The 19,360-nt window shown below is 43.3% G+C and overlaps 1 protein-coding gene across 2 annotated transcripts in view; it reads left to right on the top strand.

Annotated features, from left to right (window-relative positions):
* Nucleotides 1-19,098, top strand: part of COLEC11 (collectin subfamily member 11) — a 36,266-nt gene extending 17,168 nt beyond the window's left edge. The window contains exons 3-7 of one of the 2 annotated variants that reach the window (XM_053285940.1): nucleotides 1,639-1,710; nucleotides 13,710-13,781; nucleotides 15,337-15,390; nucleotides 16,438-16,533; nucleotides 16,683-19,098. In XM_053285940.1, coding sequence (XP_053141915.1) covers nucleotides 1,639-1,710; nucleotides 13,710-13,781; nucleotides 15,337-15,390; nucleotides 16,438-16,533; nucleotides 16,683-17,074 — 686 coding nt within the window. In that variant the 3' untranslated portion in view covers nucleotides 17,075-19,098. Of the gene's footprint in view, nucleotides 1-1,638; nucleotides 1,711-13,709; nucleotides 13,782-15,336; nucleotides 15,391-16,437; nucleotides 16,534-16,664 lie in introns of both variants that reach the window. The other variant, XM_053285939.1, reaches the window with a different exon arrangement.
* Nucleotides 19,099-19,360: the final 262 nt, after the last annotated feature.

The following is a 19,360-nucleotide window of genomic DNA, read 5'->3' as shown; positions in this document are numbered from 1 at the left end:
GGGGGCGGGGGGGAGTGGAGTTTGAAAGCTGAGTTGTGAGCAAACACTGGCAAATACTTGTGATTCATACTGAAGAAGATGGAAATGTTGCCCATCGAGCTCATTTGTAAATAACTTGTACTGAGTGCAGAACTGATTACACTACAGTTAGAGCATGCAAATATGTTCAGACCAACAGGGCTGGATCAGGCCGTTCTACGCAAATAAAGGAGTTCATGTATAGCAGGAGGAAACATTGCATGTACATATAAACGTTAATGGATATTATTAACATTTAATTCCAAACAAAATTGTAATAGTGGCGCATAGCTTGTAACCTACTTGTACAGTTCAATACAAACATTAAAAACAAAACGTCAGGACTTGCAGGGGGCAGGGGAGAACAGCACAGATATTTACCCTATTGAAATAAATCTACTGCAACCCATAAACAGGAAGTAATAGGTAATTTCCATTCTGCTGGCAAGGTTTCAACAGGAAACCAGTTAGCACTAGTTCTTTCATGGAAATCTGGGATACTTGCATTAAAAAAAAAGTTGAATACTTGCTGCCAACAGCCATAATACACACCAATACATCATACCCTTTAAGTCAGGGAAAAAAAAGTCTCAGTGGAAATAATAACCATTCAAAATAATTCTGTGAGGTCAGTCTCACGACCGGGCAGGGTGGTGGGTGGGCAGAGGGGAAGGCTGCTTAAACTTACCTTTCCTGCAGATGATCGCTGAGGACTATCTGGGTTTGTGCATTGTCCTGGCCCCCGGAAATACCAAAATGCACCACATGAGTACATGGTGCATTGTAGGAATCCCCACGGCGACAGGCAGGCAACCGACAGTTTGTCAGCACCGGCTGAAAGCACTCACTCCCTTAACCCCATTTAAGAGCTGGGTTCCCTAGGTGGGTTTGCTGCTAAGGCACCAACAGAAGCGGAGTTCTCATGGGCAGCCACGCCCAGGCTTACCTGTCCAGCCCAATCCTGGCTGTTCGTGAGAACAGCCTCCATAGGTTAATTTCTGAAAGGTACTGAAGTAAAACAAGCCCTTCAATGGTAAACGGAGGTGGAAAATAATGTTGTAAGTGCTACCTACTTTCCCGAGCTGGGATATACTGGGGTCCAGAGCTTCTTTGATTCTGTTTTCCTTGGGGCTGATGGTTTTTATAATATCTGGTTTATTTGAAAATATACAAGTAGAGCATTAGATGGAGTTGAAATACAACTCCTACAAATAGCAACAGGTTACACCAGATCCCCCAGAGCAGCCCTGCACCCCAAGGTGTGTCTTCCTAGCTGCTCCATTCCAGCTAGGGACAGCTGCTCCATTCCAGCTACTTCAAAATTCAGCCTGTGTCACTCACAAACACCCAGAAGTTGCCAGATGCTGTTGATTTTTCTTCACTGGCCACACACAGTCAGGATGAGTCACCACTTACACTCTCCCATCAGGCTCTCCCATCGGGGTGGATGTGGATATATGCCATTTTACCAGGCTCCTGTGGCTTCCCCCACTCAGAGTACTCCAGTCTGATTCAGCAAGACTCTTATTGTGTAAAAAGTGTCACTACAGATTGACATGCCTGCTTGAATTGAGAATTGGCATTTACATTTTTAAAATCTTATTTTTGCGTCAAATATAGGGGAAGTTGGAGAAAAGGGTGAAAAAGGTGCCCCAGGCCGCCCAGGGAGAGTTGGACCTTCAGGAGAAAAAGGCAAGTATTTTAAAGGGAGAAAGAGGGAGTTTACCAAACTTTATCCCTTAATATTTCCTAGTAGTGAATGGAGGCTCATGATATTTTATATTAAGCTTTCTAGAAGTACTACTTAGCATCTATTTTGATACTACAGACTGAGGAAATAAATAAAATGGAGAAAGTTATTATAGTAAGGGCATTTGGAGAAGGGCTGAGTATCATACAAAGCATTTGGGTGTTGTGTAGGGGGAAAGGCCCCAACAAACTCCCAATGGAATCTCTACCCAGATGCTCTTAGATGTTTTAGCCTAAAAATAGAAACTGCTAGCAAGTTTTCTTCCCAATCATAACCACATGGACTAAAACAGGTACTTTAAAAAAAAAATCATTTGTGGATTGCATAGGCCAGTGTTCTTACTTGGAAGGCCCAGGGACCAGTGACGGCCCCCATCCACCCTAAGTGTGATACTCTGACTAATCATTTATTGGGCCTGTGTTAAGTTTCACCCAAAGGTGAATACTCTGCACACAGTCCCCCTGGCACCATGTAAGGATGATAATTCTCACTGTGCAGTGCTGCACCTTCAAGGGAAACAGAGTCCTCTTGAGCGGTATGATGTGAACTTTCAAGTGACACAGAATTCTTCTTTTGACACGATGTTACCCTACTAAAATAGAGGTTGCTGAGCTGAGGCATGTTAGCAGACCTGCAAGGATCAAGTTATCTGAAAGTTTATTGGCCCCAGGTCCAAATACATGTTGAGCCCTTTCTGCAACTGAATTCTGTAGAGTTGGAGTTGATTGGGCTGCATCTGTTATAAGAGCTCCCCTTCTCCTCCATTTGAATCATGACTCATACCTGTAATATCTAATATGTGCACTAACGTCCTGTATGATAGATCATGCTACAAATGACCAGATTTTCTGCAGATCTGTTGGGTTCAAGTTGGGTTCCAAAGCATCTGCTCATGAGTTTGCTGCCTCTGTTATTTAGTCACAGTAGATGGGTGGTATCATAGCTGCATTAATGAGGCATGCATGGCAGCCTCCAGAGGAAACCACAGAATGAGTACTGGAACATCACAGCAGGGACCAAGAAGGTTTCTCAGTTTTAATGACAATGGTAGACAGTGCTTTATGCCAGAGTTGTGGCAAGATGAGCTACTTAGAAACTGGTTGCCTCCGCAATTTTTAATGAGTAAGAGATAAATATGTACAGAATGGCACAAACTGACCAATTTGAAGCCTACTCTGGGAAGAGGAGAAGCAGCTTGAGGAGGTGAGCAAGCTTTTTCAAACAGAACATCATCTAGCCTTCCCCCCCTTCAAACTAACAGGAAGAGGGGAGATTTTGAGAGGCTGGTTTCTCTTTAAGGGATAAGTCCTAGTCCCTCCCTCCCTCCCTTTCTCTCTTATTTGCCAGAGTTAGCAAACTCCATTGTTTTTGTTTGTCCCTGCCTGGAGGGGGTGGAATCAGCTAGGGCTGTGGGAGGCCCCACATTCCTTTGACTCACATGCTGTGTCTCAGATTGAAGCCTACTCTCTACATAAGAGGTGAAGGCCCGAGAGCATAACGAACAGAGTATAGCAAACAGGACATTGGAGTTTTGCAGGAGTTTAGCGGGAAGTGTGCAGGGGAGCCTGGAACAAGCCCCTGTTATCACAAGGACCCCAGTGGAGAAGAGAAGGTAAGTACAAATCCCTCTCTCATATTCTTGACCAAGGTGGTGGATCTGGAGAAGCTCAGAGAGACAGAGCTCTCTGCTGTCAAGGAGAATGAAGGTCTTGGGCAAGGAGGACATCGGTCTCAGGAAGAGGGAAATGCTCTTTTAGAAGGGACCCCTTCCATGGATGACGAGCACATATCCTCTCACACAGGGGATATTCCTCTGGGGGGTGGGGGCCTCCTTGTAGTGGGTGATTCGGTCATTAGAGGTATAGAGAGATGGGTTTGTGACCCACGTGTTGACTGCATGGTGACTTGCCTGCCTGGTGCGAAGGTTGTGGACATCACACAGGATCTAGATGGGCTCTTAGGCAGTGCTGGGGAGGAGACAGCTGTGGTGGTGCATGTCAGCACCAACAATGTGGGGAAATGTAGTTGGGGGGTCCTGGAAGTCAAATTAAGGTTGATAGGTAGTGTATTGAAGTCCAGGGCCCTCAAGGTAGCATTCTCAGAAATGCTACCTGTTCCACGCGCAGGTACAGTGAGACAGGCAGAGCTGAAGTGTTTCAATGTGTGGATGAGACGTTGGTGCCAGGAGGAGGGGTTTAGATTTGTTAGGCACTGGGATACATTTTGGGGCAAAGGGATGGGCTGCACTTGAACCAAGATGGAACCAGACTGCTGGTACTTAAAATCAAAAAGTTTGCAGAGCAGCTTTTAAAATGACGCCTGGGGAACAGCCAATGGGAGCTGGGCAGTATCCCGTTCGGCAAAAGCCATCCTTTAAAGTGAGAAAGTGCAAAAGATTCAGATAAAACAGAAGGGGACAGGGCAGAACCACATATAGAGCAGACGGGAGCCTGTGTCAGCTGGTCAAAGAATCAAAAGAAAGATAGCACACATCAGGTAAGAGATTCAGTGTATAGGTGCTTATATGCCAGTGCCAGAAACTTCCGAGCCAAGATGAGTTTGCTGGAGTGCTTGGTTGCTAATGCAGAAATAGATATAGTGGGCAGAACAGAAACATGGTGGAACAGTGAGAACCAGAGGGACACTGTTATCCCTGGATATTAACTCTATAGAAAGGACAAGGAGGGATGCTTTGGAGGTAGAGTAGCACTGTATGTTAAAAAAAGGCATAGAATCTAACAAGCTAGAAAACCTAGGTGGACTGGAGTCCTCCACAGAAGCCCTGTGGGTGACAATACAAGGCCTGAAAAGGAACGTGCTACTGGGGACATGCTATCGCCCTCTGGATCAAAACGCTGACAGTGACTGGGAGTTGCAGCAGGAAATCAGGGAGGCATCAAGGAGAGGCAGGGCTGTAATAATGGGTGACTTCAATTACCCACACATAGACTGGGTAAATTCACAGTCAGGTCATGACAAAGAGGTCAGATTTCTAGATACACTAAATGACTGTGCCCTAGAACAGTTGGTCTTGGAACCAACCAGAGAGAAGGCGACCTTGGACTTAATTCTGAGTGGCACCCAGGACCTGGTGCACGATTTCAGTGTCATCGACGCTTTCAGGAACAGTGACCATAGTGCCATCAAATTCAGCATACATGTGTGGAGAGAATCACCAAGGAAGTCTAACACAGACATTTTGAATTTCAGAAGAGGAAACTTCTCCAAAATGAGGAGTATGGTGAAAAGATAGCTGAAAGGGAAAATCAGGAGAGTCACTTCACTCCAGAGTGCATGGAGTTTACTCAAAGCCACAATACTAGAAGCCCAGTTAGACTGTATACCCAAAAGGAGGAAAGGTACCACTAAGTCCAGGAGGATGCCAACATGGCTAACGGGTACCGTCAAGGAAGCCATAAAAGGGAAGAAGACTTCCTTCCGAAATTGGAAGGCCTGTCCAAATGAAGAGAACAGAAAGGAATACAAACTCTGGCAAAAGAAATGCAAGGTAACAATAAGGGAGGCAAAAAGAGAGTTTGAGGAACATTTAGCCAAAATGATCTCTCCAAATTGGGTGAGTGGGCAATGAAATGGCAAATGTCGTTCAGTGTTGGCAGGTGCAAAGTGATGCACTTTGAGACAAAAACCCCCAACTTCAAGTATATGTTGATAGTATCTGAGCTGTTGGTGACTGACCAGGAGAGGGATCTTGGGGTCGTGGTAAACAGCTCGTTGAAAGTGTTGACTCAATGTGCGGCAGCTGTGAAAAAGGCCAATTCTATGCTAGAGATCATTAGGAAGGGGATTGAAAATAAAACTGCTAATATTATAATGCCCTTATACAAAACTATGGTGCAACCACACTTGGAGTACTGCATACAATTCTGGTCACCACATCTAAAAAAGGACATTGTTGAACTGAAAAAGGTGTAAAAGAGGGCAACCAAGATGATTAGGGGCCTAGAGCACCTTTCTTATGAGGCAAGGCTACAACACTTGGGACTTTTTAGTTTAGAAAAACGATGACTGCGGGGAGACATGATAGAGGTCTATAAAATCATGCATGTTGCAGAGAGAGTGGATAGAGAGAAATTCTTTTCCCTCTCCCATAACACTAGAACCAGGGGTTATCCCATGAAATTGATTGCCGGGAAATCTAGGACCAACAAACAGAAGTACTTTTTCACACAATGCATAATCCACTTGGGAATTCTCTGCCCCAAGATGTGGTGACAGCCAACAATCTGGATGGCTTTAAGAAGGGTTTGGATAACTTCATGGAGGAGAGGTCTATCAAGGGCTACTAGTCGGAGGGTTATAGGCCTCCTCCAGCCTCAGAGGCAGGATGCCTCTGAGTACCAGTTGCAGGGGAGTAACAGCAGGAGGGAGGGCATGCCCTCGATTCCTGCCTGTAGCTTCCAGTGGCATCTGGTGGGCCACTGTGCAAAACAGGATGCTGGACTAGATGGGCCTTGGGATTGATCCAGCAGGGCTGTTCTTATGTTCTTATGATCTTCTCAGGAGTGGGTTGGTAGAAGGGCAAATTGGCTGTCTCCACTATCCATCACCTCTGGCCACCTCACTTTGCCTGCCACCCTCCCGAGCTTAACCTGGTGGTGCTGTGTGCACATCAACCCTCACCACCATCACCCTTGCTCTTCTCCTACCTCCTGACCATCCCACCATAGCCTGGGCTTTTGAAAAGGCACATGGCAGGCAAACACAACAGCAGGAAGTGACTTTGCATTGTTTACTGCCACTGCACACTATCTCCTACCTATCGAAAATGCAGAGTGATTGTGGCGATGAGTCAAGTAAAGGGAGCTTGGTGGAAGGGAAGGAACTGGCAGGGAGGGAATCAGCAGGGCTTGTGGGGAGGTGACCAATAGGGCTTGGGAATGGATCAGTGGAAAAAATCAACAGGAGGGAATCAGTGGGACTTGATGGGAGGGAAGAAACTAGCTGGAAATGAATCGATGGAGCTTGGGGGAAGGGAAGGAACTAGCAGGGCTTGTGGGGAAGAAGGAACCAGCGAGGGCTGAAGGGAAAGAACTGCTGGGGCTTGTGGGGAATCAATGGAGGGATATTGGGTACTGGGGAGGAATTGGTGTGCGGAGATAAGAGGGAATCGGGAGAATCAGGCTGTGATGGGGGAGAGAGAGTTTGCAGCAGCTTACTCTGGCACCTCAGATGTAGGGCCTGCCTTCAGAAGCAATTGTTGCTGCAGGCAGATGGAGGAGTCTGGACAATGTGAAGGTTCCTCTTGGGCTTGTTCTAATCTTGGGCTACCTGCACTGTAGTGGTTGCTTACTTGGAATGGAATCGACACAGAAGAAATAACAGTCAGAGGGTTTTCATGCTTCAGCTCATTTTATATGCTATAGAATAATAACATTTTCTAAAGTCACACAAAGAGCAAATCCAGCTTCCTTCCAACAAATTCCGGTGCATACATAATAGAAAGCCTGGGCAACTAATGAACAAGACAGCCAGATGCTGAAGTATTGTTGACAGTATTTATATCTGATTTGTGCGTTAATGTGCGTATTTATTTCTTATTCATTAAAAATTGCTGAGGCAGCCAATTTTTAAGTGGCTCATTTTGCCACAACTCTGCTGTAAAGTGCTATAAAGTGTTGTATAGCATTGTCATTAGAACTGAAAAACCTTCTTGGTTCCTGCTGTGAGGTTCCAATGCTCATTTTGTGGCATCTTCTGGAGGGCATATCTGAGGCTGTCATGCACTCCTCATTAATGTAGTTTTGAAATTTAAGAAAAAGGGATGAGCCATACAGCTGTGTTGTTCAGAGTTTATACTGCATAAATTAGATACAAAGACTGTCATTTCAGACCTGTTTCGGGATGGCACAGACAATTCATTTCAATGAAACTTACGGTAATTGTAGTCTTTGGCAATTGTGCCCTGGGAGTAAAAGATGCTCTTGGCTATTGTTAATACACACAAAGGAGAAACCGCTTTCTCAAAGTGCCCCTATGTTTTTACTGTTATGCCAGAGGCATATCTAGGGAAAACAGCGCCATGACAAGCACTGAAATTGCACCCCCTGTCCAAACATCTGACACCCATTAGATCTCTTTATTTCGGTCAGCGACCAGCATGAGGTTAAAACAAATGTAAAAGAAAAGACAATCAAACTTCTATTGCAAACAATAACACCAAATAAATTTTAAAAAGTCCTCCTCAGCATAGATCAAGGTAATGAAAATACTACTAAAATAATTGGAGATAAAGGAGGCAGCAGTATTTCCTACTTATGAGGCTATTACACACAAATCAAAACTCAACCAGTTGCCTTCTCGACTCCTAAATCTGAGAGGGGTTAAACAATTCAGGAGCTCTGGAAAATATTGTCATTAGATTTACAGCTGATATACAGGTGATACCAGTACCTGCGTGCCCACCTGCAGCTAGCCACATTATGGCTACAAGTTGCTCTGGCCTTAAATTCATTGCCTATTTTCCCATTATTAAGTTCTTCCGCAAACGGAGGGCTGCACTACAAAATTTAGCTTCCTGTCTGGTGGCTCAGGAATTACTTCCTTCCAACAGCCTGTCAGTCATCTGAGGAGCGTCAAGACCTGGGCATTTAGCTATCAAAGGGTAAATGAGATCCCGGCGCAGGTCTCTATAGAACAAACATTCCAATAGCACATGGGTGACTGTTTCCACTTGACCCTCACCACATGGGCAGAGCCTCTTCCCATAGGGAATCCCTCTATATCAGCCCTCTAAGAGGGCTCAAGGCAGGGCATTGCATCTTGCCAGGGTAAAAACTCTTCTAAATGGGGGCACCTCCAAGACAGTGAGGTAGGATGCTGGGGCCAAACTATATCTGACTGATTCCTGGCTCTGAAAGTCAGGTACCCTTGCTATATCTGTTTGTCTCTCAGTATCCTCAATTCTCTGTTTGATGAGCTTCCTAGCTGTCTCCAAACTTTGCATAAGCAGGGCAGACTGATCGAGGCCCAAAGTGGTCATCTTTTGGTTCAGAGCGCACTTCCAGGTCAACTGATAAGAATCCTCTAATACTAAGCGGCTCAGCCCTGTGTCCGAGGAAAAAACTCTCAGCCAATAAAACAGCGCCATTTGCCAACATCTGGCCTCAACTCTAATGAGACCCGACTCCAATCTGAGCCTCGCATTAGAGGTACACTTGGGTGTCTGAAATATTGCTCTCAATAACTTAGACTGCACCACTTCTAAGGGGGACAGATCTGGGTAAGGACCCCAATTGGGCACCATACAGTAACTGTGCCAATGATTTCACTTGAAAAAGTTTTAAGGCTGCGGGGATAAAATACCCTCCCCTGGTTCTATAGAACCACAAAATAGCTCAGGCACTGTTTTGGGCAGTCTGGGCCACATGAGAGGCATGGGCCCGTCTTGATCCCGATGAGTGAACAGCTACCCCCAAGTATACAAAATTTTGGACCTGCTCTATCCTTCGTCCTTCAATCTTCCATACCCGTCTCTTAGGTTTCCTAGCAAAGGAGAGCACCTTCATGTTCTGATAATCAATACTCAGCTGTTCTCTCTTACAATAAACAGCCAATGCCCCCAAGGCACTCCTTAGACCGACTGGGGTTCTGGCCAGAATGGCCGCGTCATCCGCATACAGCAACACCGAGATACTTCTTCCAGCTAGCTTGGGAGGATGGAAATCACAGCTATCTAGATGGGTCACCATATCATTAACAAAAAGGTTAAACAGCAAGGGCGCCAGCACACATCCTTGACGGACCCCCTTTCCAATTGGAATAGCTCTGGTTAATCCTCCCTGACTGACACCCATCTTTCAGATAACTTTACCATAATATCAGCTGAAAAATACAAGTCAAGCTTGTTAATCTTTTAATATTTCAAGAACTATTTAGCAGTGGACATAGCCAGACCAAAAAATGCTGGAAAACTACAAATTTCAGTATGCTGGGGCACATGAAATACCCAAATACTATGTGGAGGTGTACTTGGAAAACTAAACAGAAGTGCCTGTCTAATTCTCTACTATGCATTGTAGCATCACTATTACATAAGTTTTAAAAATCAATGAAGAATTTGACTTTTTCCAGATACTCTGAAAATAATTAAAGGATATGCAGAGTAAACTGTGTCACTGCTTGGAATATATTCTAGTATTTCAGAAAGACAATTAAAATAAGAAAAAAAGAGCAAGAAACTCCCAGTGGTCCTTAATACTAAGGATTTCACACTGATTCAAAGACAAACTCACCATTAATAGCCATATTATTAAGACATCACATTTTACTCACTTATCACAAGAAGCAACGTAAGAGCAAATGAATACAATCCTAGCTCATAAGCTTCAGTTCAGTATTCACGAGCCCTGATTCTCTGTACATAGTGCCAATCTGAATATGTGTACAGCGACTTATATTAATTTTTTTTCCCTGTAGCCCCTTCAGGGGGCTTCCTAAAGGCTGTGGGGTGGGGGTGAGGGTCTGCAAAGGTTCTTCCTCCCCCTGCTGGCCTCTAGGGGACGATTTTGAGCATGTGCAGTGGCCATTTTTAAATATATATATATATTTTTAAAATGGCCACTGAAAACAAAATGGCTGCCGCACATGCTCAGATGGCCTCTGCAAGGCCTGGCATGGCCTAGGGCCTCGCAGAGGCCATTTGAGCATGTGCAGTGGCCATTTTGTTTTCAACGGCCATTAATTTTAATATTTTAATTTTTAAAAATGGCGCCCCCTTCAAGTGGCGCCTGGGGCACGTGCCCTGTCTGCCTTACTCTAGATACACCCCTGTGTTATGCCCAACGTGTTTCAGAAGACTGCCTCACCAGAGCCTGTCTGAATGGCTCAGAAACTCTGTTAGGATCTAATAGCAGCTCTTTCCCCCACTTCAGAATACAGCCAGGGGTGCAGTGGAGGGGAGACGCACAGGGACGGAGCGCTGGTGCTTCTCGGCTTCTCTGGCTGTTAGGGTGGGCATGGCCATGGGGGCTGTCATGGCGAGAGCCTGCACTTCTGAATTTGCAACTACATCACTGAATACAGCTACAAAGATCCTAGCAGAGTTGCTGAGCCATTTAGAAAACTCCTGGGGAAGGAGTCCTCCGAAATGCATTGGGCATAACAATGAAAACATAGTGGCACTTTGAGATAGTGGCTGATATCCTGACTGACAAAGTACTTGCAGAAGGACTCAGTGCTAATGCAAAGCTGTTGCACTAGCTACTTGTGCTAAGTCTGGAGCTTGTGTTCCAGACTAGTGTCGTGCTACGGCAAGCATACTTGTGCTTGCGCAACAGGTACACAGTCTGTGGCACACCTCATTAGTTTTAAAGGGAACTTTTGCACAGGAGATATAGAGTGCAGCTCTGTGAATCCCCATTTTTAGTGTGACTGTGCAAGCTTCTTGCACTAGTGAAACTTTGGTTGTTGCACACGTGCTTTGTTAGTCAGGATGTTGGCCAGTATTTTATCCTTTTTGTTTTTGACCTCTGATTAGGTACATCTCCTCTTGTTTGTGGTATTGTTGATGCATTACAACTCCCAATACAACACTGCATGGTGAACCCAGTTTGTTGCACCTAAACTTCATAGTGTTACTTCATCTCCAGTTAAATTTAATTCTCCACTATAAAGACTGCATTTTGTATGAAAGCCTCTTTTGTATATAAATGTTCATTGTGTGTTTTACTAGGTTCACCTCTTTTTTCCTTCCTAGAAGTTTTCTTATTTTCAGTCTGTACAGTCCAGAGTAGCTATCATGCCAGTTCCCTACACCATGGTTTGTGAATCAGGAGTCAGCAGTAGAAACATGTATTACCTCCCATTCCCTTGTTCCCTTTCTAGTACAAATTCCTCTCTTTCTGCCTTCATCAGCCTTAAATGTGGTTTAGCATTAAATCTGCACCAAGACTAATCGTGGCTAATGTTTACCTGGTTTTCTCGTACCCAGGATTGAAAGCAGGAAGTGCATTCAGAAACCCTGATTACGGGGGAACGGTGTTAACCATAGTTAGCATCACTATGTTACACTAAACTAAGCCATGGTTTAAAAAGAGGCAAGGTGTGGGGGTGGGGAGAAATTGGAACCAAAGGAGTGGGCGGGGGAGGAGCAAACGCATTACCAAGGGTGGCTCCTGATGTATGAGCTTTGGTTTGCAGGAATTCAGTGCCTCACCAACACTACATCTGTAAAATAATTGCATAAATTATAAATTATTCACTTCCCCAAAAGGAACAGGTACACAGTCTGGGAGTACTTCTGGATCCACACCTCTCCCTGGTATCTCAGGTTGAGGCAGTGGCCAAAGGGGCTTTCTATCAGCTTCAGCTGATACACCAGCTGCATCCATTTATTGAGATGAACGACCTCAAAACAGTGGTGAATATGCTGGTAAGCTCCAGACTTGACTTATGCAATGTGCTCTACGTGGGGCTGCCTTTGTACATAGTCCGGAAACTCCAGTTGGTACAGAATGCGGCAGCCGGGTTGGTCTCTGGGTCATCTTGGAGAGACCACATCACTCCTTTGCTGATAGAGGTACACAGGCTGCCAATAGGTTTCCGGGCAAAATACAAAGTACTGGTTATAACCTATAAAGCCCTAAAAGGCTTGGGCCCTGGGTACTTAAGATAACGCCTTATTCATTATGAATCCCACCACCCATTGAGGTCGTCTGGAGAGGTCCGTCTCCAGTTGCTGCTAGCTTGGCTGGTGGCCACACGGGGACGGGCCTTCTCAGTTACTATTCTGAGACTGTGGAATGCACTCCCTACTACAATACGATCCTCCCCATCTCTGACAATTTTTAAGAAGCATTTGAAAACCCACCACTTCACCCAAGCTTTTTCTGCTGTTCAAATTTTTAAGTTTTTTTAAAAAATCATCTAAATTGTTCTAAGCTTTTGTGTATGTTTTTAACCTGTTTTATGTTATTGTTAACCTCCCAGAGATGAAAATTTGGGGCTGTGTACAAATTTGATAAACAAACAAATATAAACATACATAAAACTAGTTTCTCATGCTAAATTGTGCTTTACTTTATGCTTTAACAAACATGTAGAGGAATAAATTCAGGATTCAGATTTTAGCTTGGAAGACTACAATCCAAGAATATCTGATAAGAGGTAAAATATGGAAAATTAAAACCTTAGATCAGGTTTCTATATCCAAATCTAGAACTGATTTTGAAGTCCATATTTTAAACCCTGAAATGTGCCTGGAGGCAGACATGCAGACTAGCACTGAATGGGTGTAACAGTGGCTGGCATCCAGATTAATGCTGCGCCATCACATGGTAGGGAGGGGTGATTTTTGACAATCTCCCCTTCCCTCTGAAGCCCACCAGCACTGTGCCTCCCAAAAATATGTTCCATAGTTTTGGCAGGAACAGTGGGCTACAGAGCCTAGGCAAGGAGAGTTCATAAAAAAATCACCCTGCCTCCCCCCAATGCAATGGCACAGGGTTAGTCTGGATGACCGCCACTGTTGCACCCATGCAGTGCTGGTCTGCATGTCAGCCGCTATCTCTAAAATCAGGCTTTAATCTCTGAGATCTGTCATTACAGGTGATAATCATGTCTTGAAGCTTGTGACTGATCATCTGTTCAGGAAGTTGTTCCTCTTTCTGACTCTCACCATGCACTTTGCTTGAAAGCATTAATTTTCACTTAAAGACTGGTGGCAATATTTAAGATCATTCAGAACTTAAATACTGCCACCAGTTTTTCTATATGGACATTATCTTTCATATTCTTTCACTGTTAAGTAATTTAGAAAATTCTAATGACCTGGAATTTAAAGTTTTGCATGTTTGGCAATTGGGAAAAAATTGTACTTACGTTTTGTTTAAAAAAAACCCATGAGACAGGGAAATAATATATATATTTTTTAAAAACCCTCTTTCATGTTTATCATTTGTCTTTGATTTTTTTCCCCCCTTAGGAGAAATGGGGGACAAAGGACAAAAGGGTGGCATGGGTCGACATGGAAAAATTGGCCCCATTGGTTCAAAAGGTATTTCCCACCCTACCAGAATATGTTAAATGTTATATCTGATAGACTTAATTTGTTTCTTATGTTTCATTTTCACATGCCATGATCAGTGAAATGGCAAATATGTGAACTTGAGTTTCCCTCACATATTCAGGGTTTCAAAGACTGGGGAGAATCCCCCTATCTTTTAATCACATAAAAGACATGTAAACTATGTTAGCCATTATATATTGAAACAGTACCTGGAAACAGCACAGTACCTGGAAACAAATCTTATGATTTTTGGTTAAATCATAAGAACAGCTGCCATAGCATTAGAACTGGCCTTCTAATTTGTCTCTAATTGAATACATTTTGGATTATTTGAATAAAAATAAGTTTGAATGCTGCCCAGTGCCACGTTCTCTTGTTCCAGTCCTACATCCAAGCTGTATAATTTGAATCCAGACCAAAATGCCCTGGCCAATCTGTAGCATTTCTTTAATTTTTTTATTATTATTTTGGGCATTTAGACTAGTTAGTCATGACTAAGCATCATTGAAATAAATGAGGCATGTTAATCATGACTTGACATAAGTCCCGTTAATTTAAATGGGACATAGTCTCACAGGCAAACAGTCTGGTTGCTGTCCACTGTTTGTAGATAATGAAAAATCTTAATAAATTGCTTAATAAAAGAGGTAGGCTACTTGAGACCCTGTTGTGGATGCCCCTACTTTTGAAATATATAGATTTTACCTGATCTTTGTAAACTGCTTGAGCACTTTTGCTGAAAAGTGATATACTGTATAAATATTTGTTGTAGTAGTAGTAGAAGATGGGTGGCTGACAGGACCTTTTCTGTCTTAGCACCCTGATGCTTGGAACACTTTCCCAAAACGTGATTGCTTGTGACTCGTTTACTTAAACAACGGGTAAAAGTTGTTCTACTTGCCCAATGTAACAAAATTGTATTAAGCTGTACAATGTAATACAGTTGTACTGCTTATTGAAAATGCAACAACAATGAAAAATTAACCGAAGCTCTTTGTTTGCTTTATGCATTCAAAATGCTGCATTAGAGCTCAATGGCACTGTTATGAAGGATTAATGTTGATGATGCTAGAGATTTGCATTCTGATCATTAAGCACGCTGAATGGATGGCACTTGCATTCATTTCACTGGGCATTGCTTTGTCAATCAAGGTAGTATTCTAATCTAGTGCATCTCCGTCAGTGGGCTACATGCTGCATTCTTCCACTGAGCAGGGCGGCCACGCAACTCCAATGGCATCCCCAGTGGTGTAGCAATGAAGCTGCTGGGGAAAGACTTCAAAGCATTTCCGGGCAGCAGGTCAGGGCTCCTCTCCATTGTTTCCAATGGAAAGGAGCGCTGTGCTGCTGCCTGGAAGTGCTTTGAAGTCTTTGCGCAGCAGCTTCGTTGCTACCCCACAGGGCTTGCCTTGGCAGCCCTGGCAGGTCCCTCACCCTGACGGAAGACTGTACAGCATGTTGCCCAGTATCTGAACATCAAAGAGAAACAACAGCCTTAGTCCACTTGATGAGAAGTTTAACTTTATTGTTCTTCCTTCCTTAGGTGAAAAGGGAGATAATGGGGATGTAGGCCCACCTGGTCCTAATGGAGATCCAGGTAAACCATACCAGCATTGGCTTTAATATCTCCAGTTCCATTCATCTATTTAATACCTATGAGATTATGTTTCTTACAAGCCTGTATAAGAAAGATGCGACAAAATCCATTCTTTAGCAGCGTTGTATATGTTCTAACTGGATGATTCACAAACTATCTGGCATTACCTAAAAAAGGCGGCTAGCGCCTCCCAAGCATTGATTCACATACATACATATGTACATACAGACATGTATGCCAGGCTATAAGCTCTCACTCAAGTTCTGTTTGCATGTGCAAACCAGTCACTTAATTTCTCCACTGGGTGGAGGTTTGGTATATCCATGTGATTTACTTCCTTGCATTCTCTATACAATAATCACATGCAGAACAACAAACAAAAATCTCAGTATGAACCAGGCTGTCCATGGATGTAATGCACAGCAGCTGCTCTTGTGGCTGACATTACTTGCACTGTGGAAGAAATGGTTGCTGGCCCCTGTGGACTTTATCCAGTTGTTCTGGGTGGCCAGCAGGAAGTGCAAGAACATGTTTTGTTTGACTATTAAGAGATAATAAGAGCACCTTCTTCTGCATGATACCCACTGCATGTTAAGGTCATCTGAGGAGCTCCGTCTCCAGTTACCAGCAGTTTGTCTGGTGGCAATTCAGAGGTGGGCCTTCTCTGTAGCTGCTCCGGCCCTGTGGAATATACTTCCAACAGAAATCCGTAATCTGAGTTCATTACTGGCCTTCAGGAGAGCCCGTAAAACCTATCTGTTTGGTCTGGCCTTCCAGGGTTTTTAAATTGTTGCAAACTGTTTTAATTGCTGTAAATATTTGGCCTGGTTCTCCAGGTTTTAAAAAACTTTTTAAATGTTTTAACTGTTAATTAGTTTTATGCTGTTTTTATAGTTTTGATTTTAATGGTTAATTGATTTTAATTGTTTTCATTTTGATGTAAACCGCCCTGAGCCATTTTTGGAAGGGCGTTATATAAATCGAATAAATGAATAAATAATAAATCAATATTATGCGTAATATGTACTGATACACCAACTTCTACAGGCATTCCTTGTGAATGTGGCCAGCTACGAACAGCCATTGGGAAAATGGACAATCAGGTGGCCCTGCTGACAACGGAGCTAAAGTTTATTAAAAAAGGTAAACATTTCCTCCTTCATGAGCAATTGTGCTTAACAGAATCTTGCTGCTTTGCTGTGGGTTGATGTGTCTGCTGCTGTATATGGTATGTATTAAGTTGGTTTATAGAAATGCGAGTGCTCACTTTTCAGCACTGCCCTCCCCCGCAGCTGTTGCTGGTGTGCGTGAGACAGATAATAAGACATACTTGCTGGTGAAGGAGGAAAAGAGATATATGGATGCCCAGCTCTACTGCCAAGGAAGAGGAGGAACACTGAGTATGCCCAAGGATGAGAACACCAATAGCCTGATTGCTTCTTACATCAGTCAAGCCGGTCTCAGCCGAGTTTTCATTGGCATTAATGATCTAGAGAAGGAGGGAAGTTTTGTGTTCTCCGACCGATCCCCTATGCAGACCTTCAACAAATGGAGCACCGGCGAACCGAATAATGCTTATGATGAGGAGGACTGTGTTGAAATGATCGCCTCAGGGGGATGGAATGATGTTGCTTGTCATATCACGATGAATTTTGTTTGTGAATTTGACAAAGAAAATGTGTAAACGTATCTATCCCCCCACTCCTGCCCTGCCCAGAACTCCCATTTTCAATCAGACTTGTGTACGTTAGGGTATATATATCCATATCAGCTGTTTCTCCTGCACCCAAACATACTGTGAAGAACTGGTGCTGTCAAAATATCCTAATCAAGTGATCCACTTGTGGTTGGTGCTTATTTGTGAAGTACTAACTTTCCAGCAATGTTCCTCTTGCTAGTTTGGACAAACATCCCAGAATGTCCTCATTGCTGCCATTGTTCTGCAGCAATTCAGCGTCAAGATATCTCTCTAAAATTTGTGTTTATATTTTCAGTGCTGATTTTGCATGCAGCCATCCAATCAAAAACTAGATACCTTACAAGATCCAGGCTCAGCATGTATTAAGTCTTCCTACCCTATTGTTTGGCCTGCCCACACCACTGATTCTCTGTACTACTGTTTAGTCTTTTAAACAAAGTCCCAGTTAACGTGTTATCCTGGCAGCACTTGTCTCCGCATGGTGCAGCAAGAGCAGTCTACCTCTCCTCGATCACGCAGTTGATCTCATTTATGAAGGGAGTACTCCATGCTGACTCCTTGAGTGCCCAATTCATGAGGTTCTTTTCCTCAAATACCAGAGAAGGGTAACTTGCATGGATCTGGCACATGCTGTTGGGTGTTGGTGAGAAGTGCTTGCTTCATACATGAGGATGGTGGAGGGAAAGAGGGCGTTCTCACTCCTCTCATGAAAAGACAAGCTACCTCCAGGGATAATATATCATCTGTGGCAGAGTGACTATGCACAATTCCCTGGGAAATTCCCCTATGCAAGACCCACTGAAATAAATACTCTCATTCATTTTCAACAGGGCTTGTGAAGGCAAACTTCTCAATGGATTCTGCTCTCAAAGAGCTGCCCACAAGCCCTTTAGGGATAGGCACACGTGAACACGAAATGTGTAGAGTAGCACTGGGGAATCAGTGAGCAATGGAGGGCAAATCTAAACATGAAAATCTGCAACAAGGGGTGCTGGAGCACTTTCCAGATTAAACCCTACAACAGTGTCACTATGGATCTGCTAAGTGTGCTTCTTTACTTCCTGTGTTGTGACAATGCAGTTCCTGCGCTGACAGCAAGGTGCCGTTCACATTTCCAATGCCTTATTTTGGATTTTATCTCAGCATTATAGTGCTACAACATGGCAAGTCCATTGCAGAAAAATAGCTGTATTTTCCTGTTGTAGGAGTTTGCGATTCTGGGGATTGTTTTCAATACAATCCTGGCAAGTCAAAGCATTTTACCCCTGTTGTAGCGTGTAATCTGAAAATTGCCCTGGTGTAGACCTACCCTAATATTCTTTGTTGCTATAGTATTATAATGATATTTTACTACATGATATTAATCTTGTACAGCTGTAAATATAATCTAGGTATTTGAAATATCAGTATTTACCCTTCAGAAGGGAAGAGCAGAATGAATGGAGGTATGATTTGCATTACTTTAAGGAAATACAGCCAGAATCCAGCAGAGAATTAGTATATTTAAGGCCACTGAAGTCAGTGGCTGATATTCAGATTAACACTGCTCACACTAAATAATATTTTGGTGTGTGCAACAGGGCAGGGGCAATTTCTGCTGATCCTCCTCTTCCCTCTGCAGCCCTCTATGCCTCCTGAAAATATGACCTTGAGGGCTGTGGGACCCACAGGGATGTATTTTTGGAGACAAAGAAGGCTGCATAAGGAAGGGAGGATCTGTGAAAATTACTCCTTTCTGTTATGTATGTGAAACATTATTCAGTATGCATGTTACTTAGGACATCAACCAGTGGGCTTAAGCATGCTTATGCTTAGCTTTGTGCTAGATTGTTGTGGCCTATGTGTCTTTAGGTAGAAATATGCATTATTGACATTAATGGAGATGTACAACTACAAAGGAGAGCATATATGTAGATTTTAGGATTTTTGTTTTGAAGACCTGTATCCATGGTTTATTTTTGAGAAGATGTTTATTGTTAATATTAAATATCCATATTTGAAATATGAAACTCTTTGCTGTTTCATAAATATAAAACGTATGCTTTATCTTACAAAGAGTCCTCATCAGTTTTGAAAACTAACAAAGCAGCTCAAATATGACTTTAAAAAAATGTTTGCAAACATGGATGTACTGGCTGACATGAAGACAATTGCCCAAAGTCATCCCATTGAAATTAAAAGGCCAAGTTAGGCAACGTTTGGTAAAGCATTCTGGTCATCAGATACCTCCATGCCTAGATCCACTCTAAGCCCAAGAAGACATAAGGAAAA

The sequence above is a fragment of the Hemicordylus capensis genome, chromosome 1, assembly GCF_027244095.1.
Source record: "Hemicordylus capensis ecotype Gifberg chromosome 1, rHemCap1.1.pri, whole genome shotgun sequence".
NCBI lineage: Eukaryota > Metazoa > Chordata > Lepidosauria > Squamata > Cordylidae > Hemicordylus > Hemicordylus capensis.
The sequence above is the reverse complement of the archived record's forward strand: the minus strand, read 5'-3'. Positions and strand labels throughout refer to the sequence as shown.